Source organism: Argiope bruennichi, chromosome 3, assembly GCF_947563725.1.
Source record: "Argiope bruennichi chromosome 3, qqArgBrue1.1, whole genome shotgun sequence".
Lineage (NCBI taxonomy): Eukaryota > Metazoa > Arthropoda > Arachnida > Araneae > Araneidae > Argiope > Argiope bruennichi.
Window position 1 is genome coordinate 53,396,243 of NC_079153.1, and position 26,817 is coordinate 53,423,059.

General features: G+C 27.7%; 1 protein-coding gene across 2 annotated transcripts in view; it reads left to right on the plus strand.

Annotated features, from left to right (window-relative positions):
- The first annotated feature begins 1,099 nt into the window (after window positions 1–1,099).
- LOC129962505 (serine-rich adhesin for platelets-like) overlaps window positions 1,100–26,817 on the plus strand; it is a 37,479-nt gene continuing 11,761 nt past the window's right edge. The window contains exons 1-7 of one of the 2 annotated variants that reach the window (XM_056076247.1): window positions 1,100–1,178; window positions 4,379–4,518; window positions 6,506–6,625; window positions 8,494–8,657; window positions 9,871–12,730; window positions 18,415–19,836; window positions 22,866–25,280. In XM_056076247.1, the coding sequence (XP_055932222.1) occupies window positions 6,508–6,625; window positions 8,494–8,657; window positions 9,871–12,730; window positions 18,415–19,836; window positions 22,866–25,280 (6,979 nt within the window). In that variant the 5' untranslated portion in view covers window positions 1,100–1,178; window positions 4,379–4,518; window positions 6,506–6,507. The remainder of the gene's footprint in view (window positions 1,179–4,378; window positions 4,519–6,505; window positions 6,626–8,493; window positions 8,658–9,870; window positions 12,731–18,414; window positions 19,837–22,865; window positions 25,281–26,817) is intronic. The other variant, XM_056076248.1, reaches the window with a different exon arrangement.

A 26,817-nucleotide genomic window follows, 5' to 3' on the forward strand; every position in this document is an offset into this window, starting at 1 on the left:
AAAAAGGGCGGGAAAATTGTTTCTGATATTCTGGTAACCCTATGTATGCATTACTTGTTCATCTTTTTTCTTATTCTATAAGTATCAGAAAGCAAGTAACTGAGCTTAGAAGAGTCGAACAGATATATTGTTCAATGGAAGTCATTAAAAATTTAGCAAACATATATATATTTTTTCAAATTTGCTGGTACCATTGAAGAAATCGGTTGAATAGAAATTCCTTAATCCATATCGCACTAGAGTTATAAATATGATTGAAAAATAAATGCTATGAATTAATCTTGTTTGATATTCTTGTATATATATATATATGTATTTGCATTTGTGGTAGTATTTGCAAATTTACCGTCATTAAAATTAACAAAACAATTCTAGTCACGTGATTTTGTGTAACTGACTGTTAAATTACGGTGCGTCGACACCATTTATGATCTAGACGTCATATGCTAGTGTAGAATGTATACTCTACTTTTTCAATTATATAGTCTTTGCTGTTTTCCGTTTGTTTTGCACAGTTTTGCAGAAAAGTGTGCACAAATCTCTATTAAACATAAATGGAAATTTTTTTGAATGAATATTTCTGAATAAGTTATAATCTCTTTATGTGAAATAAATAAATTTTCAGCAAATTATTGTCTATTCTTTTATATTATATACATATAAGAATATCTATCTTTTCTTCTAGTTTTTCTTTTTGGAATAAAGATTCATGATATAAAAATTGATTATGATTAAAGATTAAAATATAGTATGATATTCAAATAAGATTATTATATGAAATTATTTCAAATACATTCAAACTTTTTTCTGCTCACTGCCATCTTTCATTGATTAAGATTCTTCATCCTTATTATGCCTCAAAAGGAATGCTGAAACGTTTTACTTAATTCTTCTCGTCAAAAAAAAATTGAAAACTTTGATAGAAAACTGATATAAGAAAGTTTTATTTTCGAATTTACCTTGACCTACCTGCATTTATACGCATGCGTATTAAGTTATTATTGAAATACGATTGTTTCAGTGCTGACCTCTATGGGTAAGTCTGGTTATTATTCAACATCCTTCATCAGATTTTTTTGAGCATGCGTAGTAGGCCTATTGCAAATGGCGGATTCTGTTATTGTTCCATGGCGAACGTCAAGGGAATAAATTCATGCCCGAAACGCTACCATTTCGAGGTGAGATTTATTTTTAAAGTGCAAATACGTGAATTTTAATTCACGTACCCTCATGTGTTGTGACATGTTATTTATAAAAAAACATTATTATAACTATAATGGGAGAAATTTTTAAGGAACTTTAATGTTACAGTGCATCGACTCCCTCAGCTTCCCCTTTAAGTGGGGTTGGTCCTCTTTAAGGATAGAGATTCAGGAAACAATATTGCAATATGTTAAGGTTTACGTAGTGTTTTAAAAAGTAACAATATGGTTATAAAACACAGCAATAATTTAGAGTACGCATTTAGTTATGCATTTATGAAACATAAAAAATAGTGTTACACGCGTATTTTGGTTGACGGGATAGATTTTTATGTGTGTTGTGATGGAATAATTCTCAAGTAGATATTTTTCGACCATTATTTTGATGCCGTTTTGTTGTTTAAAGTTAAGCCACATTGTTTTTAAACTTTAAAACTTCATGAAGAACAATTTCAATATATATTTATGAGCTGATCACACAGTTAATGTTTATCTTGTTTATTCTTTTCGCTACTCTCCATCTAGACTAATTTTGCCTCATCTGATCCTGTATCCAAACTCATGAAATTTGATATTGGAATATTTTCCGGATATTTAGTAAAGATAATGACTTTATTCTTTTTCATAGACATGAAAATATCAAATCCGTAGAAAATATTTATTAAATTATCCGTTATGCATGATCGTTAATTATAAATCTACCTACTATTTCTCTATTGGACTGCTGGGAAATGTAGCTGGGACATCGAATGTAAACATGGTAAATATTTTAAACTAATAACAGAAATTAATTTATTGCATGAATTCATTTGTTTTTATTATGTTTACGTAGATTTTTTTCTGTATTTTTTTTCTTTTTCGCAAAGGTTGTTTACAGTTGTAATTTAATCGCATAATGCTTCATGGTAGTAATTTCTTCCAAAAAGTAAATAAGCTGTGGGAATATTTAAATTTAAACCTATTTGTATTTTTATTTTTAAGTGCATACCGGATTAAAAGGTTTTATTTGATATAGTTGAAAAAATCAATAGAAGGTGGAATTGCAATTGTAAACAAACATGACAACATTCAGAATTTTATATAACATGTATAGTATAAGATGAGATTTTGAATTTACTTATTTGATGAATTGCCATTAATAATTCTAAATATTTATGTATAAATGGATAGTACTCTCAATAATGCATAATTTTAATGATGTAGAATGTCTGATAAGAAAACTTCATTTACTTTTTTCTCTTCTTAATTTCTTTTTAAAGTTTATGCAAAACAAAATTTTAACTAATGTTGTATTTTTCTAATGTAATGTTTGTTTGAAAGCATTTATTTTAAAACTTTTTTTTTATAGAATTTTCTTATTTTTGTTCATTGTTTTTTATATTTGCTCCTATTTTTAAATTTAAAATCAAATTGATAAAAATGATTTGCATTATTGACATTTTTTTTATGAAAATTAGTTAATTTATTTTGGTTTTGTTTCTGTCGTGATTTATTGTAATTTTACTTTTTTCATTTATTACACTTTCAACTTGATATTTGTTTGTTTGTTTTGGTATTAGTTTTATTTATTAATAGTTTTATATATTAGACAATTTTCAAGAATATTTCATTTGTGTACTTTTACTGTCATCATTTAAAAGCTGTACAAAGTTTAAGAATGAAATTCGAAAGTATATAATATATATATATTCCATGATAGATTCCTTGTTTTATTTGTATTTCTTTAAAGGAAAATGTTTTCTTAAAATATTTATTGTTTCGAAAGTTAAAATTTGCACAAAAAAGTTAGAGTATTGTACACATTAATAGCATTTTTTTTTTATTTATGAGTAAAAAATAGTTTTTTTTTCAATGGAAATGTTTTATATTAAACCTCTTTAGTTGCAAAATCTATTACATATATATGCAATCTACATGCCATTAGCAATTTTTAATGCATTTGAATTTTTCTTACAGAACACTTATGTGCATTCTCATTGCGGCTATTTATTATTGAATATATCATTGTAAGACTTATAAAGAAAAAGTTATCAAAACCAGATGAACATATTATAGATTAAATTATTGTCAGATTCATGGTATTTGTTTAAAAATATTATTATGATTAACTTGGGATTAATTTACCACTGTTAACTTTATAAATCCTTTAGTTGACTTAGTTTGAAGAACTCGATTCAAGTTCAGATTTTCAAAAAAGTATTTTATCTAGGAAATATTGTGTTATTAAACATTTAAACAAAAGTAAAATTAAATATATGTTATCATTAAAGTTTAGATTTAAATTTTCAAACTGAAGTTTTTAAATCAATTATAATAAGTTTTTTTTTTGAATTGATTATATTAACTTTAAATCCAATGTATTTTGAATATTATTTATTTAAATAGTAAGTAATTTTTATTATTTTATATAATTTTTACTAATGAAGAATTGCCATTTACGATTAATATTTTATTTTTATCACCAAGCTGTTATTGAAGGAATGTTTTTTCCTTTTTAATAAAATTTTATAAAAGCTAAATTATTCTATACCTTTACTTACATTTTACATTTTCAAAATATTTAAATTGCTAAATTATTAATTAGCTTATACTAAATTTTTTAATTATACATAAATAATATAAAATTCTACATTTTCTAAAAAAAATTTAACTAAGATCTTCACACATTATAAAAAATATATATTTTCTCTGATCTTGATTTAAAGCTCTTTAGCACCATTCCCTTAAGTAAGAGAATAATATATATATATATATATATATATATATATATATATATATATATATATATATATATATATATACTTTATTTTAAGATCTTTAATTACTGTTTTTTCACAAATTTTTTTTTAAAAAATATGAAACAAAAAGTTATTAAATAATAGATATTTCTCTCCTGATTAAATAAAAAAAGAAAAGGAGTTAAAGAAGGAAAAAATACTTAATGTTATAGATGTTGTAATTGTTAAATAGAACTTTTTTGCTATAGAGATAAACAAATATATATATATTACCAGTAAAAGAAATGAAGTGGAATGATTTTTTTTTTTTTTTTTTTTTTGTAAGTGCATTCATTCATCTTTATTTTTAAGATCCTTAATATTGTTTTGCTTTTATATTTCCACTCTATTAACTTTTATAAATTCAAACTAAAAATTGAGTAATATGCCTAATTTCAGATGATGAAATAAACAATTCAGAAGCTTGCTTTCTTTGGAAGAATTTCTTCAGTATTCCCCCCCTTCCCAAAAAATGCATTTTATATTATTTCATTGTGATTTGATTATGCCGCACTTAGTTGTATGGAAAGAAAAATGAGGTATATAAAGTAAATTTTTTGCTTATCAAAATGTAACTTTTTTTAAAGTCTTATAGTAATATTTAAATTCAGTATGAAAATCCAACAAAGAAAAAAGCAGTTTCTTGATTCTTAAATATGTGATTTTACTTATTTAATATCAATGTTTTCTGTTCATTTTATTACTTTACTTCTTTTATTTTCTATAATTCTTTACTGTTGTATTTTATAATTAAAATTATGTTATTACAGATAAATCTCCTCTAACTAGAATCTTATTTACTATCTTACTGTTGTAATTTATTTATTGAATGTTACTTTATTTCTGTTAGATTTAGTCATAGACTTTTGGTTTACAAATAATTTTTTGTTTTTGTGTATGGATTTCTTGGTTTAAAATCTAAACAAATCTTTGTATCAGTTCTCTTAATTTTTTTCATGTCTATTTGCATGTTTTCTGATATTATTTAGATATTAAGTGTTCCACTTATGACTCTGCTTTATCTGAAAACACAATTGTATAAATGCATATTAATTAAACCTGTCTTCTGGACAATGTTGAAGTTTGATTTATATATAGTTTTATGTTTGTCTTTTGTTGTAAATTAAAAGTTTTAATTGTCAGAAGTGAGGCTATAAGAATTTTAATAAAAAGTTGCTAATCAGTTTTGATTAAAAAATTTTTTAGCATGCTCCTTTTTAAAATTCCTTAGTTTTATTAGAATTATATATGCTTATTATTGTCATGATCCTGTGACTTTTTTAAAACTTTAATTGCAGTGTTTTAAATAAAACTAGATGATTCAGTTAGTATGATTGTGTGCGAAGCTGAGAAAAGAAAGAAAATTATCCTTTTTCATTGTAAATGATTATTTGTTCCTTTTATGAAAAAACAAATTTTTTTTGGAGGTTTACAAATGTATTAATAATATCTTTACTATGTATTTTAAAAGTGTTTGCTGGAGTAAATTCAAATTTTTAACACCTACTTAATTTGCTACAAAAATTTAGAATATGGTTTTTAAAAATTGAATAAAAAATTAAGTATATTAGATTAAAATTGAAATTTTTTTTCATAAGTATTATCAAGTGGGTAATAAAAGTTTATTCAAAGAAAGCATTTTTAAAGTTCACCACTCTTCTTCCTATACTGTTTTGATCATGTTTACAAGTATATTTTGCATTACTGTATATCGATGTGACTATTTAAAACAATATGAAGTATATAAATCTTTAAATTATCTGCATTTGATAAAAATTGACTTTTCTTATTCTGGAAATATTTTATTCTTGTATATTTGCTTAAATTTAGTTCATAATTTGATAAATGTTTAATAATTTTTTCCCCTTGTACGTGAAAACTCTTAATGGTTTAAATTTATGAATCGAGCCTCTATCTTTTTTGTTAGATTATGAGTAATCATGTATGTGAGTATAGTTGGAAGTGAATATGATGGTATATGGGACAGCAATGATTTTACATAAGCTTTCATTTACTGTAGTTTTGAAATCATATTTGTAAGAAAAGAAAATAACCTGTGAATAAGGACTCTGATTTTGCTGAAAAGAAAATAAATCTGATTTAATTGAAATAATTCTGCTTTTTATTTGTTTGTTCAGTCTGCAGATTTATATCAACATATTAAAATATTCTTCAAATGAAATACTATATCATTTCTGTTCAAGTCATCTAGTAATTTTCCATCAATTACATACCCCCTTAAAAAAGTTTTAATTTATTAAAAAAGGACAAAAAGAATAAAAATTGACCGAAAGCATATTATACATCTTTCTACATTTGTTCATTGTGTAAATACTTTGTTTAATTTCAGTATTTTTGTATTCAATCTTTTGTTTGTAAATTCATAACAATTATTCAATAAAGTCTTTTCTAAACAATCCGAACATTTTGGCATTGGACATTTTTTTAAAAATTTAGATTTTAAATCTTGCTACATGTCAGATTTGATAAGGAACTTTTTTTAATAATATTATTTTTGTATTACAGATATGGAAGGGGAGGACTTAGCAACTACAGTCCTCACATGTGAGGGAGATATTAGAGACCCCACATTCCCTTTCAAACTCCAGCTTCTTATCAATAAATTACAAAACCTCATTTCAGATGGTAAATGTGAATTTTTTTTATATATATTAATTTATTTATAATATTTATTTATTATAAAAGAAAAAAAAATCTTTTATTTTCTCACCAAAAAACCTCTTGACAAATATAATAATGTAAACATATTATTAATCCTTAATGAATGCAAATTTTTTATTCGTTTTGGATTTTAATAATGAAATTTATTTATTATTTATTAAAATTTAAAATACGCCAAAAAAAATTTTCCCCATTCATTTATTATCTGTAAAAGCATGGATTATCCCATGTTAAAGTTAAAAGTTAGTAAAATTATGAAAGTAATATTTTTATTATAAAATTGTTATAATTGAAAGAAAAGAACTGTGTTTTCTTATCAGTTTCATTTGTTAATAATTGTATTATTGTGTATTAATACAAAAGCCATTCCATATTTAACCCTTTTCATTAATTTTTGCAATAATAACTAATAAGTGCAAATCCTTTCAATTTAATGTCAATTTCTTCTCCATTAATTTTTTTCTTTTGAAGAATGATAGTGTATATATGTGTGAGTGTGTTTCAAACCTTTTGGTTTTAAAATTCATTGAAATTTAAGTACATATACTTAAGGAAATATGGGTAACTTATATTTTAAATTATTTAAGATTAATTTAGTAATTAAATGAATTTGAGAAAATTTACATTGAGTAAAAATGTTGTTCTTTTTCATCTACAATTATTGAAATGTATATTTTTACAAATATGGATCATATATGTGTATATCTTGCCCTTTACATGTGGCATCATATTTTCTTTACTGGTGCTCCTAGAATATATGTTATAATATTAGTGACAATGGTACCTCATGCATCTCAAAATCTGCAGAATTGTGGCATCCTTTGAAATTATGTTTTAAAATTACATTTACTTAATTTAATTTGCCTGCTTTTCCATTCTGAGAGTACGATAATCAACAAAAAAATAATAATAATAAAAAAGGAGTAAGAAATAAATCAAGAAGCAAGGGAAAGACTGATTAGGACTGGTCTGTACTCATGAAAATCCATGGGCACACAACTGATTGATTGATGGGACTAATGCAATCATTTCAATTCAGAAACACTTCCACTACAGTTTGACCACCCCAGTTTTAAGCACAGCAAACTGATTCCTTCTTTATCTCACTTTCATCCAAAGCCACTCACTATTGTTTTTTTTTTTTTTTTTGGAAAAAAAATCTTTTTGTGTTTTTATTTTATTCTTACTGTTTGGACAGAAATATATTTGGTTTATTGATTATTCATTTTCTCCAAAAGTACGTGAATAATTTTCTAAAATGTTATTCAGATGGAAATGCTAATATTTCCATTAGGAAGTATCAATTATTAATTGTTACATGGAAAAATATGTTAAATGTTGCAGATCATTAATTGCTTATTTTATTTGATATTCAGTTTTGGAAGAATATTATTGAACAAACTGGCCAAAGTTAGATACAGAGGTTGTGATACTTTATCTGCTCAATAATCACTTCACAATGTAGATATTTTTTTATTGAAAAAACTGTTAAGAATTTATTTGATGTACTATTTAATATTGTTACAATGCTACCTTCTGCATATGTGGTTTTGAAATTATATGAATTTTAGGAATGTGATTTGTTAAAGCTCAAAAATAGCATTTTTTTTTTTTTTTTTTTAAATGATGTATCCTTCAAAAATAGTCAATATTGAAATATTCAGTAATTTTTACATAATTAATGAAATTGACTTTTTTTCTATAAATAAGTTATTTTTAAAAATGAATAAGTATAAGCCTTGTTGATAAACTTTATCCATTGAATTAAAATGTTAAAAATGAATATATGGTAATAATAATAATTTTTGTTTCATTTTATACTTTTTTAACAGAGGAAAATCCTATCAAAGTAACCAAAGTTGAGCCGTGGAATAGTGTCCGAGTAACTTTTAACATCCCTTTGGAAGCTGCCCAGCGTCTAAGACAGTTAGCTGAAAGAGGGGACAGAGTGTTAAGAGACCTTGGAATTCTTTCAGTTCAAATTGAAGGGGACCAAGTAATTTTTTCTACTCGTTTTATAGTAAAATTTACATATAAATGTTAATTAAATATACTATTTCTAAATAAGGTAATATTTAAATATTATTGTCATTTGAAAAATAGCAATAGGATTTCTCCAATTAAATTTATCTAATATGTGAAATAATTTCAATATTTTGTGATTTTCAAGATTGATTTAATATAATTAAATGTAAAATATTGATATAATAAAAGATATTAAATTTGTATTTAATGAAGGGATTCTGTGAAAATGTGACAGAATGTGATTTTACATTGATTTCTTATATTTGTTGTTCCTTTATCTGCTCAGATATCTTGATATTGCTTGGAAATCATCAAATTTTATATTTGTTGTTTTATTATTGTTTTGATGAGGGGAAAAAAGATGCAAGCAAAATTTAATGATTAAGCATTTTATAAAGAACTATTTTATATGGCAGATATTATTTGCTGAAGGAACTGAAACTTAAAAAGCATGACTTGTCATAAAACTTTATGTTTAATAAGATATTTTTCTAAGAGCTAGATTTATCTAAGATGTCTTTGAAAAGAAGGTGCTTAGGGTAAGAATCCTAACTTTTGACCTATAAATCTTTTGGAAATATGTGCTTGAAAATAAATTTACTTAATATCTCTTAATATGTATTGAATTTATCAATATATCTAAAGTTTTGGTAATTGTAACTTGTAACTTCTGTAATTTTGTTAATATTTTTACAATATTTAAAGGTCAGTACTAATAGACTCAATATTATAGTAGGTTTGCAGTTCATTGATCATATGCTGATTTAAATTTTTGTAGTAAATTAAATAAAAATTTAAATTTTTCTTATAGCTTTTTTTCCTGCATTGTTAAAAGTATAATAAATCAAATAAATATAATAGTAAATTTTTATTTTTTCAAAATAATAGATGAAATGCATGTAGTGTTTAATTGTAATTTATATATTTATGCAATTTTTCTTTCTCTGGTGATATCAAATCTTATTTGAGCTAAAATTTTCTGAATGGGAAAACTATTATATAAATAAATGTGTTCATAATGTGATGTCATGCATATGAATGCATGCATATGTGTTCATAATGTGATGTCAGCATAAAACTTTCTAAATGATTCATTCATTTTTATTATTATATGAAAATTATATTTAATATTAACATAAAGTTGCTCTTTCTAATTATATTCTTAAAAGTACTTATTTTTACAGGTTATCACTTTGACACTAGCCAGTCAGTATAGTGAGCCTCAAGAAATTGTTTTGAGGAAGACTACTGATGAGCAAGGAGATGTTGCAAGTGTATCATTCAATTTACCAAATGCAGAACCTGTGCCTGGACCTAGTACGGCTGAACCAGCTCATAAAAATATTAGTCAGTTCCTTGGACATATTGTTGGAGGAGCCCCGTCTGCTGCTGCTGTTATAAATCCCAATGTAAGGTTGGAGAAAACATCTTCTCCAAAACCTGAATCTTCAGTTAGTTTCCGTTCACCTAATGTAATAGCTCCTTCAAGTACCGAACCTATCCCATTCCCCCCTGCATCTGTTGTGACCACCACTACTGCTACACTGCCTGGTTCTTCACGTGTTTCCCCTAATGTTTCTGTTAAACCACCTTCGGGATTTGGTCCATTTCCTTTTGCTAGTATGACACATGCTATGAATACAAAAAACAGTTCTACAAGTCCTCAGTACCAACCTGTTCTTCATGTGCAAGGGGGGAGCCCTCGTATTTCTTTCACTTCTTCCACTTCACAAATTACAAACACAATCCTGAATTCTTCATGCAATGCTTCCTCAGCATTGTCTATTCCATCTAAAGTGTCTAGTTCAGCCATTAAAGTTCCAAGGACTATAACAAATTCTGCTTTTAATAGTGTTGTTTCTAGAACACCTCCCCCTAATGCAATAGCTACCACATCAAAAGCAAATGTTGCTCTGTCCAGTCCCTTACTTGTAAATTTGCTTCAAAGTGAAACATCTAATTTGCAGCAAAATAATAAATTAATGCCTCCTCCATCACCAGCCTCTAACCAAGCTGCAAAAAGTAAGAGGAAGCCTCGTAAGAAGAAAGATAAGATTTCAGATGATGATGTAGCCTCTCCAAGTTTCTCTACATCACCATCTCCACCCTCTTATCAGTCTCACCCAGGTGTTAGATCACCGGGAGGATTCGACCCCCTTAGTGTTCTGAATCAACCTCTTAATGTGCCTCTAAGTAACTCAACTCCTAATTCTCAACTTACCAGCATTCATCCTTTGGCCCAAGGACAGCCTCCTGTTTCCACTAATGTCAAACCACATGCATCTAATATTCATCCTGGCACACAGGGATTACTACCTGTATCATTGCAATCACAAGTTCAAGGGCAGCCCATGGTGTCAACAACTCGGCCTATTGGTCATCAAACACTCTCTGCATTTCGTCAGACCCAAGGGCCTCGTACAGTGCCAAATATCCATCCACAGGCACAAGGTCAGCCTCAGGTACACACGGGTAATCTTCCTCTCCATACTCATATTCCTATTGATGCACCTCATTTGTCCAGAACTCAGGCTGGAGGCATTCAGTCATATGGCATGTCAGCTCCACGAACAATACCTATGAATTCAACTAGACCATTGTTTGCTGGAAGAGATCCCTCTTTGGTGAAAGTAATGGAGAAATCAAATAAAGATATTCCTGTTTCAAAAGCAGAGAAATCTAGTACACCATCTACTCCGAGCACATCAACACCTGATTCAAATCCTTTCCCATCCCCTCCATCTTCAACAGATGGAAAAACAAAGCATTTAATTAATCCTTTTACTGGACAGTTAGAACCAATGCCTAGTGATGAAGAGGAGGAAGAGGAATCTATTAGTTCTCTTCCTCCCTTCCCCGATTTTGAAGTTGAATCTTCAGAAAAGAGCCATTCTGAAAGAAGTCTATCTGACGGGGGTAAAGATAACAACCTTTCATCAGATACTGACTCGGGTATCAGTAAATCTATTACTGATGTTTCTCAATCATCTACTGATTGCTTAACAACTGAATCAGGGAAGGATGCTAAAAAAGCAGAAACTTCATCTAAAGCTGACTGCATACCAACAGCTTCTGTGACTTCCTCTGTGCCTGGGGAAAAGATAAAACTTAGGTTGAAATTAGATTCTAAAACTATTAGGGAATCGAAAGAAAGTGAAGTGAAGGATAAGCGCCTGAAAGAATCTAATGTTCCATTCAATCAAAAGATAGATGTTGCAGTTGTAAGTATTCCTGGTTTGAAAAAGAATATGACTACAACGTCTACTTCTTCTGTTCCCGAACCTCGAGTGCCTCCTTTACATATCTCTTTACGTGGTCCTAACTCTGCAGTTGTTGTAAGCCCCAGAAAAGATGATTCTAAGTCAAGGCATACTATTAGCAAAGAGGATCATTCTACCATTGAAGCATCCTCTAAAGCAAGTCAGAAGAAAATTCGGTCACCAAGGGCTACTAGGACAGGAGATATTTCAACTATATCATTGTCAGTAAGTGGGAGAGGTATGGACTCGGTAGATAAAAGAGTGCGGGGAAATAATAGCAAAGATTTCAAAAAAATCAAAGATGAATTATGGAATCAAAATGTAAAAAATATGTCCATGTCTGGTGGAGGTATAGTGGAAATGACTGAAAAAGTATCATCAAGTCGTATTTCTTCGTATGAAACATACCTTTCTGGAACATCGGTTAATAATCCCATTGTCCAACGCAAGTCCTCCAATATTTTTGGTCTTACTCCACGAGATTCTTGTAAATCTGAAGTAATGACTTTGACTTCTTGTTCAACTGGGGAGAGTGTTACTTTGCATTCGTTTGCTGGTTCAAAATCACCACTGCCTTTGCAGGTAGCTGCAGTTTCTGAAACTGAAGCATTGCCTGTTAATGCATCACCGATTGCTGAAATGGAGGTGAGCTCAAATACAAGTATTACTTTGCCTGTTGAAAGGACAGAAGGTGCAGTAGTGGATAAAATAACTAATCCAAGTGAGGAGAAATCTTGTGAAATTTCAGTTCCTTCTGGAACTACAGTAGATGACACATTTTCAAGTAAGTTTAGTTCAATATTTTTTTTATTATTAGTTTTCTCCCATGGTAAATATAAAGTAATTGTATTGATTGTGAAAAAATGGGCAAAGTACTTAGAAATGATGTAAATTTCTGAAATTCAATTCTTTGATATAAATATGATATACAAATGTTTCATGTCTTTGTTTCATAATTTCAAAGTTTGATAATTTTTTTTATCAAACTTTTTGAGAAAACTTTTTTTTTTTTTCTTTTTATAAAAGGAAATATTAAATGCACTCAGATAGGACTTAAACTGGCTTGTAGTAACTATTATTTAGACTATCATAAGATATTGCCTTTTTGTTCAAGATATTTGCATGCAAAAAAGTAACATTATAGAAATAATCTTAGCTTAGTAAATTTCATTAAAATTCACTGAATAACTTTTTAATTATATTTTTATAATAATCATTAATATAATATCTTCTTGCTTATTAATTTTTTAAGTTTGGTGAATTAAAAATTTTCCAGTTGCAAGCTGAAATTATTTATTCTAAAATATTAAATAATTAATCTAATTTTTTTATAATTTTTATTTATTTTAGTTCATTTAAAAATAATAAAGGGAGAAAAATTCCTGATTTTTAACATCAGTTTTCTCCATCCAATTTGCCAAAACACACACACACACACACATTATAATGTCTAAACCATTGTATTTAGTCTGGAGATAACTTATCTAATAGTTTTCATTTAGCATTTGAGGAATTTCTAATCTTTTTTCTTATTAATGTAATATTGAGTTAAATATTCTTGAGAAGAGAGAGGTTAGAAAGGCCCTATCCACAAATCATATCAAAATATTTGCCTTTATTTGTAAAAATTTAACTAGTTCAAAGTAGAAATTTCTTTGTAGAGGAAACAAATTAGTTTTATGTGATTAAAAGGCCTTTTATGCATTAAAATAAATAAATTGTGATTAAAAAAATGATACATGACCTTCTATGTAAGAAAGAATTTTAAATCTACATTAATATTTAGTATTGCACTCACTTTTAAGTCAATACAATTGTTGTATTGCTTAGATTTAATTATGGAAAGACAGAGGAGAAAAATCAATTTATCATTGAAAGTTAAAGAAAATTTTTTAATTATATTTCAAATATTTACCTATATTATATTTGTTTTGCAAAGTGCATATAAGTCATTTTTCTGATTTTTAAGAGTAATATGCATTTATGTCAGTCTTAGTTTTCATGATTTGGTTAATGATTTTTAATTCCTTATTTTTGTGACATATAAATATTTGTAATATTTTTTAATGGCATATAAAGAAATATTTCATAAAGAAGCAAAAGTAACAAAATGATTTCTAAAATAAAATACAATATCTCCTTTTTTGAAGTTGCCAAATTTTAATGTAAAATATAAAGAGGAAAATGGTAAAACGAAATGATAGCGAGTTTTATTTTTATAATATTAGTCATATCAGAATTAAATTTATTTTGGGTGTTATGCAGATTATATTAAATTTGTGATTATATTGGTTTCTCTGTAAAATACTTCATGAGTTGTTTAAAATCAGAAAAAGAGAAATATATGCTATAGTTTTGAAAATAGTTTGCCATGCTTAAAATAATTTTTTTTTAATTATATAGCTGATAAATAAAGATTCTCCCTCCCAACACACACACACCTCTAGAACATAGATTTAAAATGAAAATTACCTTTTTTATTTGTTTAGGATTCATGTTTATGTTATGGCTGATCAATCAATCATTTTTAAACCCCTTTTACAAATTATAATATTCAATTGCTGCATCATTTCATTTGTTTTTTTGATAACTTATAGTAATAATTTGTGCTTAAATAAAACAGATTTTAGATAATTAGTGATTAATATTTTACAAGTGTTCGTACTGATTGTTTTGCTGTAAAAATCTTCAGAACCATTTCTGTTATTAAAATTTATATTCATGTAAATTAATTTTTTTTCCTCAGAGGATTTGAGGTTACTTATACAACTGATGGCATCATAATTTAAGACCAGTTATTTATGATAGTGGAACTTTTATTTAAATAATAACTTTTCCTATGAAAATGCACTGATTACATACATCTAATGGAAATTAATCTGTTGTAAAATTTGTTCCAGTTATTTATTATATATACAAAAGTAAATTTTATTTAAAATCTTTTCATATTAAGATTGTTTCTATTTCATGTATGCCATTTAACCATTAATGTGGAAATCAATGATTTTTCAGCATTATATAAGTAAAATATTAACTATTTAGTTTAAGCAGTTCATCTTAAACCTATTGTTTAATGTTTCGGGGAAAAAAAATTTCTACCAGCAATAAATAAATCAAGGTTTGCTTATTTATATGTTTTCCTCCTGCACCAAATTTTAGAATATTTTAGCTATTAAAAATTTTATCTAGTCTACCTCCCACCCAAAAAAGCAGTATTGTTTTATTCAACGCATTAGTGTTACAGATTTCTTAATACATATATTTGTTAATCATTGCTAAATTTATAGTAAATAATATTGTTCTTTTTTTTTAATTTCTAAAATGTTTATCACTTTTTATTGAAATTATTAATTAAATTAAACCTAGAAAGTTATTTCTAGATGTTATTGAATGCCTGCTCTCTAAACATGCAATAAAACATTTGCACTTACTATAAAAATGTAAGACTTTTACTTACTATAAGAATATTGAATTCTGATAACATATACAAGGTTATCATCATTAAACTTGACCTATTGAATATTCTGCATGTGTAACTCAAATACAGAGTTGAATTTTTTGGAATGGAAAAGTTGTAAATAATTCAAAGAATTCGTTGAAAAAATCCACTAAATAGGGGCATAGGATCAAATTTCTGCTTTGGAGAGCATTACTACCAAAATGCTTGAATGCATTAAACTATTTGAATATTTTCAAACCAAGCATTATGACACTTAAAACTATTATTTTTACATTTTAAAGCATTACGATAATACAAAGAATGATATTTGTGGCACTGAGAGTTAAAAATAAAATCTGTTTTGCATTAGAAATGGATTGATATGAATTCTGGTATTAAAGAGAGAAGATCAAATGAGTAACTTTGTTTCAATAACTGTAGCTATTAGTTCACCAGAATGTTCGTGAAGGGCTGCATAACGCTGTACAGAGTTGCCACTGCATTGGGAAAACTGAAAAAAATGCAGGGAATTTAAAGATTATCTAGAAAAACAGGGAAAATATAAGAAAATTTCAAAATTTTTGGAAAAGTCCAAGAAACTTTAAAATTTTTATTTATTTATTTTCCATTTGAAAAAGGCGAGTTTCTAAACATGTCAAGAATAAAAGATTATAGCCATAGCTCCAAAAATGTAATAACATCAATCATCATAGAGGACAGGGAAGATGGTATGTGGCTCCTATGACACAGTACTCATTGTCATCTATGGTTACAGATAGATTACTGACCTTTTATGGGTATCAAATCTTGCATCACATTCATCCTTTAATGTATTAAATGATATATCATAATTATTTTCATCTATGTTCACTTATGGTAAACATACACGAAAAAATGAAAAAAATTGTTATATACTTTTATGAAGTTTTGAGCAACACTTCACAAAAATGCTAAATGAAATTTATTCTACAATTTTAGTGCTAATCAGCCAATTGAATCTCCACAAGGTATTGAAATTAAGTATTTTTAAAACTCAACACAAACTGTTTCAAGAACTGTTTGAGAATTTTAAAGAAGTTATCACAAGTTTGTATGAATAGTTAGTTTGACAAATTAATATGGATGAACGAAATGTAAACTTAAATTTTTTAAAACAAAGAATTACAAATTTTTAAGTCAAAGAATTTTCGTGTCACATATAAAACTTTAGACTGTAAAATTTTACAATCGTACATTACATGCAATCCATGGAGTTTTTCAGTATGGACATAAAATCTTTTGGATGGAAAGTAGATGTTGCTCAAAGAGCAATGTGTAGAATATTTAAATATAGTCTAACTAGACATGCAATTTTCTGGAAGTTACAGGTTCTTCTGAATTTCCATTGAAGTTTTGTTCTGCCTGCTGGGTAAAAAATGTCCGTTTGCGAACATACTCTAAGAGTAGAGATCGCAAAGAAATATATAGATTTCAGTTAGCCTTGCCTGGTTCTGCCACATGTGATAATGTTATAAACGCTTGTCAGGATAAATTGATTATGGCTAAAATTAGTTTCATTTCTTTTATTTCTAATATTCTTCAAACATTTCTTTAAAAAATTTCAGACTTTTGAATCAGTGGTCCTTTTTCTGTATGAAAATCTTTTAATTATTCAGTCAAAAGGGTCTCTGGCTTTTTTGAAGTTTTGAAAAGTATTTTTGTATTGTCACAGATTGCTTAGAATTTTCCCTCAAGAATTCAGCAGCATACCATTGACTGTGAGAAAAACTTAATGTATCTATGTTCATATTGACGTTTTTAAGAAATTAAATTTTAAGGGAATAACAACATCAAGAGAAGATGAGTTAATGGATTAAGGCTCTTTCATCTCAGATACTGGATAATTCCTAGATTTTTATTTGATGTAATTACTCAAATAGACATCTTAATATCAATTTCTAATCAAAATGGAATTACAAATTCAAAAAGTTTATAGGTAAATAATTTTGCCACAGGAAGATGCATCATGATTTATAAGTGCTTTGGAGACTACCAGCAAGCATATAAATAAGCATACACTTTGAGATGTTTGGTGACATTTATATTTTTGTAGAAATAGTTTTAGTTTGCTGCAGATTTTATAATATGCATTTATGATTGTTCTACTTTGGGAATCTTGATATGAAAATTTTCTGTAATATTTAATCAAACATTAAAAAAAAAATCTGTTATTTGAATTTTGAGCTCTGGTGATTATGCAGCAATGGCTAATGGGGAGGGGGGATACCTAAACTCTATATATTACAAAAATGCCAAATATCTGTGGTTAGAAAATGCAAAGCTGAGATATTTTTAGAAGTATGACTTTGAAGCTGATATAATAAAATACATAATAATGACAATTTTAATTAGTGAAAGGAAATCATACTCATTCTCTTTATAGAAAATTTTTAGGAGGGGGGGGGGAGTTTGATAACCCTATTGGGTGCATTGAAATTTTTGAAGTACTAAAATAAGGGACAAAATTATATCTGAATATTAAAAAAAAAAAAAAAAAATTGCAGCAATTTTAAAAAATTGTGTTTAAAGGTAAATTACTGTTCACGCATATTAAAAGATACTTATCCACTTAATAAAATCAAAGTTGAAAATTTTTGAAGAAAATTTAACATTGATAAAGGCATGTGTGTAATAAATGTGAATAAAAACAATGAAAAGAGATCAAGTATTTCGAAAAAAGGGGAAGAATGGAAGCAAATTTTATTCATGCCAATTTTTTTGTGCTTTTCATCTTTTTACTTTTAGTGAGAAATGAAGCATTTTTGTCATTGTAAGCTATTAATCATGTAATTTATATCTACATCTAATTGAAAAAAGATAAAGGATATAATTAATTTATTTTCAATTTAATTTCCAGCATTTTTTTAAAATTTAAATGTCTCACTGATTAAGGTGTTAATCTTAAAGCTTTAATGGTTTTTAAAATGTATTAAAGTTGTTTTTGATGCTTTGTTTGTATTGTTTTTTAATTTTAAATATTTCTTTTCTAGGTTCCAGAAAATCACCTCTTATGCAAAATAATTATCTACCTCATTCACCCAGTGCACCGGCTGATAGTAAAAACATTGTACAGAAAACCAACTCTCCTAGTGATCAGACTCAATCGCAATCTGCCAGTAGTTTAAAAAAGATAGAACCCACTGTGCCTCTGAGTTCTCACTCAGCCTCGTCACCTACTTGCAATGCAAATGAAACTGCCTCAAATTTCAATGTTCAAAAGCAAGTAAGTGACTCTATGGATGCAAATAGACTTCCTAAACCTGAAGGGGTTGTGGCTAATCCTTTAGGTAATGTATCTAGTTCTACAGATAGCCAAAAACTTCAAAATAATCATCAGTGCAATACTCATAACAATAATAATAATGTAACAGAAAATTTACACAGTGTAAATAGAGATGAACATGTACAAAAAGATACATCTGTTTGTGAAACTGCATCTTCTTCTAAAGAGGATACTACTGTAAACGAAGTACAAAAAAGTTTGGATGTAAATAAAAATGCTACTGCCAATAGGAAAGAAAGTTTGCAAAATGAACCTTGTGAAAATGTAAAAATTCTATCATCACATTCATCAATGCCTTTGCCATCTCATAATGATGGTGATAAGTGCAAAAATTCGTTGTTTTCTAATCATTCTGAATCTTGTGATTCATCAGCTTCATGTCTAACTCCAGTACCTAAGAAAGACAGTGAAGTTGTGGATATATCTGATAAAAATATGTGTATAGTTGAAATGAAAAAATCACCAATTGCGCAGATAATCAGTGCCGATACTTTACCAATCCAACCCCATGTGATTGAAGTGCCTTCTCAGCAATCTTCACCGGCTGTGCCAAATGTTTTGGCTAAATCAGGATGTGTTGCTGAAGTAAATTCTGTTTCTTCTCTTGTATCATCTTCTGGTAACCAGTTTGTGCCGGTCCGAAGTGTATTAATGATGCATGATACCAGTGGCATCACCTTCTGTGAAGGCAAATCCTCTCCAAGCACTAATCTTGCAAACTCAACCAGTGCAACGACACATTCTGAAAATTTTCCAGCTCATACTTTGCCTTGCAATGTTGATTCTAAAGAAAAGTTGGTGAATCATGTGGATGCTGCAATAAAAGAGAAACAATCGAGTGCTAAAGCAAGTCCACCTTCTAGTTCCTCAGCCAATGCAAGTGAAGAATCCAGCATGGATTCGATTGATGAGGAGCGTAAAAGATGCATGCAACTGGCTGAAATTCCAACTAGTACACCAGGTCCTCCACATAATGATGTTTCAGTTTCAAATAATGCTTCAAAATCTGAGGAATCCAGAGATAAAAGTTCTGTCTGCCCTTCAGAAACAAAGAAAATCGTTGAAATATCCCAAGAAGAAAAAGCATCTGTATCGCAAAAATGTGAGCCTAAGGCAGTGACTGCAGGAGGTAGGTTTCTCTTATTAATATTGACTTTTTTTTTCTTATTAGTGTTATAAAGGTTCCCATTTGATTTTTTTGTTTAATGACTTGCAAGAATGTAATAAACAAATTGAATCACTAAACAATGTATTAAGTACCATTTTTTTTAAATTTTATTTTAGGTCCTAAAATGATAAATTTGTGATTAAAAGTTAGTTTTGGAAATTGAATGAAGGTCATGAAATGATTTTAATTTTAGTTATAGACAAAAATAGTATTTTAATGTTATTCAGTACTTCACGAGAAAGTACTTCATTACTTAAAGGAAAAATCCTGCGATTATTAAACTTATAAAAGTGTATAAAAAGATAAAGTACATAACAGATTCATCCTGAGCATTTTCAAATTCTTTTTACTCTAGATTGTTAAATATCACAAACATATATATGTATTTGATGTATGGTGACTTGTAACTTGTTTGTTGAGTATCAACATCATGTAAACAGTATTTTGAAGAGTTAAAGTGTACATTTTAATTATACTTAATTCATTTTGAAGGTGTTTGAGGACATAGTTTTAATTAATGACTTTTATTTTGAACAATAGCTTACAAAATGTGTCTTCCTATTTTCCTTCAAATATCCCTGTGTATCATCTAATAGGTTTTTGAGATTTACCATATATATTTGAAAGTTGTCTCTCTAAATTTTTACCCGAAGATAGAATAAATGTGAGAGAGGAAATGTTGAAATTATTTATAAGTATTAACAAATTTGTAAGCCCTGAAAGGTTCTTATAAACAATTTTTTTTATTTAGTTAAAAAAATTAAAAACAAAAACTTGTTAATTTTTAAGGCTTTACTTCCATTTCAGAAATCTCTAGTTTAACTAATATTTCATTTCAACATTTTTTAAAATTAGATATTATAAATCTATCTTGATTTTATTTTCTTTTTAATGAACAATTTCTTTAGATTTACCATTCTTTTTCTAGTCAGCTATGGTCATTTTGTTCTAAATGGCTTCTTTTAAAAAAAATTTTTTGTTTGAGTTGGGGGGAAAAAAAAGTCTCTTAGTTTGAATTTAAAATTGCAAAATCTGTTATTTTCTTAAGATTTATAAATTTAAATGTGGAGTAAATCATGTTTTTTGAAATATGGATAATTTATGTAAGATAATTATATTGTCAAGAATTTGTTGGAGAGATTTCTGTTATAATTTAAATAATGGAGTGTCAAGGCATGTGAATGTATGAATAATATGTGTGATAAAATTTTCTTTTATAAGTTGTAAAATTACTATAAAAAATTAATTAAAAATGTTTGAATTATCCCATTTTTTAAGGGTATAATAAAAATATTTTCATTCTATTTTTCTTTTTTTTCTTCTTATTATTATTAGTATTCTTCTTATTTTTTAAATCTAAAAATGATTTATATTCTGTACCAATACACTTGAATATCATTTTGAGATTTATGCATTTTCCTGTTATTGTTATATTAAATAGAAAATTAAAGTTGCATAAATGGTCAAATAGAAAAATAGTGCCAAAGTTTTAATTAAATGGGGAAGAAAGTAGTTTGTTTGCTTGTAAGAACCTTTCAGAGTTTGCAAGTTTTGGCATTTTTAATGTGATGCAGTGTGATGAAATTTGGAATTTCAAGTAATTTGGTTTTAACATATAATGCTTAATTAAACACATTCATTATTATTTTCTGTTATGCTATCAAAAATAAAGGTTAAATTTTAAAATGATAATCTGTGTACTTTATTCCTTTTTGTTTATACTGTCTTTTTATACATCTGTTAATAACATTATTTTCATCTTTTTTTCTTTTCTTTTAATTTGGAAGAATATCAGAAATTTTTGAAAAAAAGAAAAAAAAATTATGTTTGAATTATATGTATGGTGAGATGTTTTTGTGCATCTTTTTTTTGTGTGTGTGTTTAAAATATTTCCCGCTTAAACTATTCTGCAAAGATCAAATCAGGTGATAATCAGATAGTAGAAGAATATGAGGTGCTATTTTCTTAATTCTTTTGCCTTGAACTTCGTTATTTAATGTCTTGTCATTAGCCGTTACCATATGATCCATTAAAAAAAACCCCACCTTTATTGGTATACAAACAGATAAATAGATGAGATAGAAAAAAGATTGCAATACCCAAGTATTAAGCATGGAAATGTATCTAAGTTTGTTTAAATAGCAAAAGGCTATTGAATTATCTATGTTCATTTGCCCCACAATTTCCACAGTTGTTTTTCTGGAGTTTTTTGCTCTAAAGCATTCGCAGTTCTACCATCAATGTTGGAAGACTGTACTAATTTTGGTTGATTGCCAGTGTAAAATCACCATTTCAAAATCTAACAAACCATTTTTTTTTTTCACAGTCCATAAACCAGGAAGCATAATCTAAATAAACAACTGAAAGGTATATACACACACACACACAGTTTTGATGCTCATGCCTTCCTAAAATTTAAAACGTATTATGTGTTAAAAATGAAAATTTTCATTGTTCATTTTAAAAAAAAAAATTTGTGCTCAAAAACTAATCTTTTATTATTAGTGTTCATCATTACTATAAAGATGTATACAAAAGATACTTTTATCTTTGAAGTGCAAACTATAAGGTGAAATAAAACATCAATATTTTCTGATAAAATACACTCTGTCTTCGCTTGTGAAAATCAGGCACGAATAATTTTAGTGGCCCTGTATTAATTTTATTGTAAATACTACCATTGTTATATTTATTGTTACTCAATAAGACTAATTATAAGGTCTTGTTACAGAAATATTCTTTTTTTTATTATTTGAATTGTGAAATTTTTTTAACAACAAAATACTTGGAAAAATTTTATTAATATAGTTATACTTATTTACAATAGAAAATAATTTAATAAATTTGCCTTTTTTAGTATTCCTTAAAAAAAGATGAGATTTATAATTCAACTAGATATATAATTAAGGGGGGAGGGGACTTCCTTTTGAAAAAATTACTAAGAATTTTAATTTGTATTAAAAATATTAAATGATGGATTTTTGTTTTAGGTGAAGGGAGCTCTAGTTCAATTGGCCCTACATTATTAGTATCTTGGAGCAGTCCTTTAAATTCTTCAGCTATCCCTGATGTGCAGCAGCCTTTGTCAACTAATTCAACAACAACTAAAGAAACATTACCTGAAGAAAAAGTACCTTGCAATTCATCAACAGAAAGTTATATTCCAAAAAGTTCTGGACTTCCTAAAGAAAATCAATCAGAACCTAGCACTACTGTGTTAAGCTCAGATTCTACATCATCTCTATTAATAATGCAAGACCCAGTGTCATTAGTAGGCATAGAAAATAAATCCTTATCGGCTAAAATAGATATTAAAAAGGAACCATGTTCTGATTCTGTTCATTTGGTAAGTGCTTCAGGCAATCCAGTTGTGACATCTTTATTATCACCTGTAAAGTATTTACCTTCTGAAGTAAGCAGCCAAAAGTTTAAACTAATATTCAAAGGTGGAGGTCAGAGGGGATCTTTGCAAAGTAGTAACTCTCCTACAAGTTTGGTTGTTCCCCTTAATTCATCTAAAACTGTTCCCATAAAATTAGTTACTTTACCCGGTGGGGCTTCTGCTCTATCTGTCCGTTCCACAGCTAACCCGAACATTGTAGAAATTATTGGCTCTAAATCTGGCTCATCTCAAAATGCTCCTTCATCTGGAAATCCCCATTCTTCTTCTCCAGTTCGTTTAGTTGTGTCAAAAGTATCACCTGGTCTCTCTTGTTCTAATCAAGGTGGTTCACAAAATATGCGAAATCGAGTTGTTGTAAAATCGGTTGTTGTGACTGGTACATCTCCATCTATAAAGCTTGTTTCAAGTAACTCTTTAAGCACCACAACAGCTGTTTTAACTAATTCAGGGGGCATCACTACCTCATCTGGTGTGCAAATTGTTTCAACCCCTTCACCTTCTGTGACAAGTCATATTACCAAACTTGTAACAGAAGAAATAAAACCTGTGACAGTTGTTGAAAACACCTCTATGCAAATAAGTACTGTTAGTTGTCTTTCAGATTTAACAAATGTGGAAAGTGCTGATCTGCCAGACAAAAATTCTGCTGACAACATAAAAAATACACTAAAAGCATCAAGTTCATCTGGTGTCAAATGTTCTACATCTGCTGATAGTACAACAAAAGATTCATCTCCTTCAGAACACTTAAATAAAAACTCTGCAGCAAATGAATCCATTTCCATTAATCCCATTTCTGCAGATTCTTCTACCTTTAGTAGCATTGTATCTCCAGATACTACAACTTCTGCAACTACTAACTCTTTAGAAAGCGAAAACATAATATCTTCAAATAATATATTAAATACTCAAGTTCCTTCTCAGCAAAGTTCTGAATGTGTTTCATCGGAGCAGACTCTCAATTCTGGAAATAGCAGTTGTGATAAAGATGCAATTTCTAAAAAGTCTGTTGCAGATACTACTTCTGAAATAGTTACAAATGAAGCATCTTCAATATCAGATGAAACAAATGATCAAAAAATAAATACCGAATCAATATTACCTGCTAATAAAGAAACAGAAAGGTCAGAAGATTCTGCACAAAATAACTCTACAAATTCTGAATCCACTGTGATTAAAAATTCTAATAGTGAATCTAAAATACCAGAAAGCAATACTAGGACTAATACATGTTCAGCTGAATCAGATGACTTAGTGAAAAGTGAACAAACTAATGATAGTGCCATTACGACTAGTTTAAATTACATATCGAATAAACAGGATTCCTCTGTTGCAGCTGATAGCAGTTCAGTTTGTAATCCTACCTTGTCATCTGATACAGAAACAAAATCAAATACTGAAGCAATAAATTCTGAAACTAGTGTTGATAATTCTGTTGAAATCGGATCTATTAATCCTTGTGAAATTGGAAATGAAGTAATAATTGCAAGTAATGTTGAGGTAGGAGTTGCGGAAACATCAGAATGTGTGGAAATTTCTCAGAACAGTGAATTTGAATGTGGTGATATGAGATTAGAACAATCTATTGAACTTCCAAAGAAAGAAGTTTATAATGATTCCCAAGTCATATTATTACCAGATGATACTGACACTCACAATGAAAAATGTAGTGTTGATTTGCAAAAATTCCGTCCACTGGGTGATGAAAGTATTGGTGTTGTGGATAGCACAGAGTCCGACAGTGCAGTTACTGTAGAGGATTCTCAGCTTGAAATATCTCTAGTCTATTCGAAGCCTCTTAAAAGGAAGTGCTCTGAAAATGCTGCTGAACTTATTAAGGCTTGTATGGGTGTTGAAGATGGCCCCAAAAGGGCTGCTGTCTTCATGAAAGCGAAAGTAGCTGAAGAAATTGTTGAAAAGATAGAAAATGAGAAGTTAGAAGAAAATGTTCGAATGAGTTTAAGGATTCGCAAAGAAGATTCCAATATTAAAAAACCTAAAGGTAAGTTTCTTAAATTATTACAAATGTAGTATAAATGAACCTTTATTGTAATTTGTATTTGATGTGCATAATATATATATATATATAATTGGATGTCCATTTGTTTGTTTGAACTGTATACAAGTCCATACCCCTTGACAGATACAAATAAAATTCAGCACATATGTTCCTTAGCCCCTAGAAGGATTGATTAAGATATGTTCTTCTGTTTTTAGGGAGTCAAAAGAAATTGTTTTTCTCCCACAGTTTCTGAACAAATCACTGCACAAAAATTATTTTTACATCATACAAATTCGAAAATAGTGACATGAATTTCATTATTATATATTTGTCTCATTTTTTTAAAATCAATTTTTCATAATTTAAATATAGTTTTTTTAATTCTACTTTTTTTATATGACTATTAACTGTATGACATACAAGTATATTTGTTTTGCTTTTTGTTACATGTAAGACAAACATGCTCAGATGAAACCATGGATGCACCGTATAACATTATGAATTTAAAATGTTAATATAATAGGCTGTAAATTTAGAATAATTTTTTCTTTGTAATCTTTAATTTTGCAATACTTTTATGGCAGAATTTGCCATATAGAAATAAGTGCAGCATTTCTATATTGGTTACTTCCATGCTAATTATTTTTTTGAAAATATGAATTTTAATTTTGAAACATTTGTAGTAAAATTTATTTTTGTTTTAGCAAATATTTAAAAAAAATCTTATTCATAAATTTTAATATTACTTATGACTTTTTTTTATTAGAGAAATCTTTCTTTATAAAAAAAAATTTCAAAATGTTTATTTCAATTTATTTTATAGAAAACGAATCAGATTTTGCAATTAAATTTGAAATTGTTTTATTCCAATTAGAAGTTAGAAGGGAAATAATTTATTCAAAAATAATGCAAGATTTTTTGGGATATTGCAAGATTCGGGTAATTTTACAAATTGTCCAAATCTTTTGCAAAAGGTGTTAATTAAGCAGTAGTTGTATCGGCTGTGAATTTATTGGAATTATTTGAAATTACAAGTCATCCTAATTTTAAATAATATGGAATAACCTTGGTACTTACTTTATACAGTTTTTAGTTAAAATTATATTTAACTATTCTCATGTCCATATATAAAGTAATTTTGATCCATTTAATTATCAAAAAAAATTTTTTTATTTAATTTTTTATAAAGGGATTGATTAATAATAAAAGTTTGATATATAATTTGCATTCATAAAAGAAATGAGTCTTTTTAGTAGAAATTTTCCATATGTGTGCTAAGCCTAAATTGATGTTTATTTTGCATTTTTTCACTTGATATCCTTCAATTTGATACATTCTCTTTTGTTTCATTTAATAATAGTAACAACAATTCAAATTTTTATATATTCAGACTATGTAAATGAATGTTAATCTTAAATTACAGTTTTTAAATTAAAGCTTTATTTACATTTTACATTATTTTCTTCCTTTGATCTGAATATCAATCTTGATTTCAGGCATTTAAAATTAGTACTAAAATCAGAATAATTTAAATATT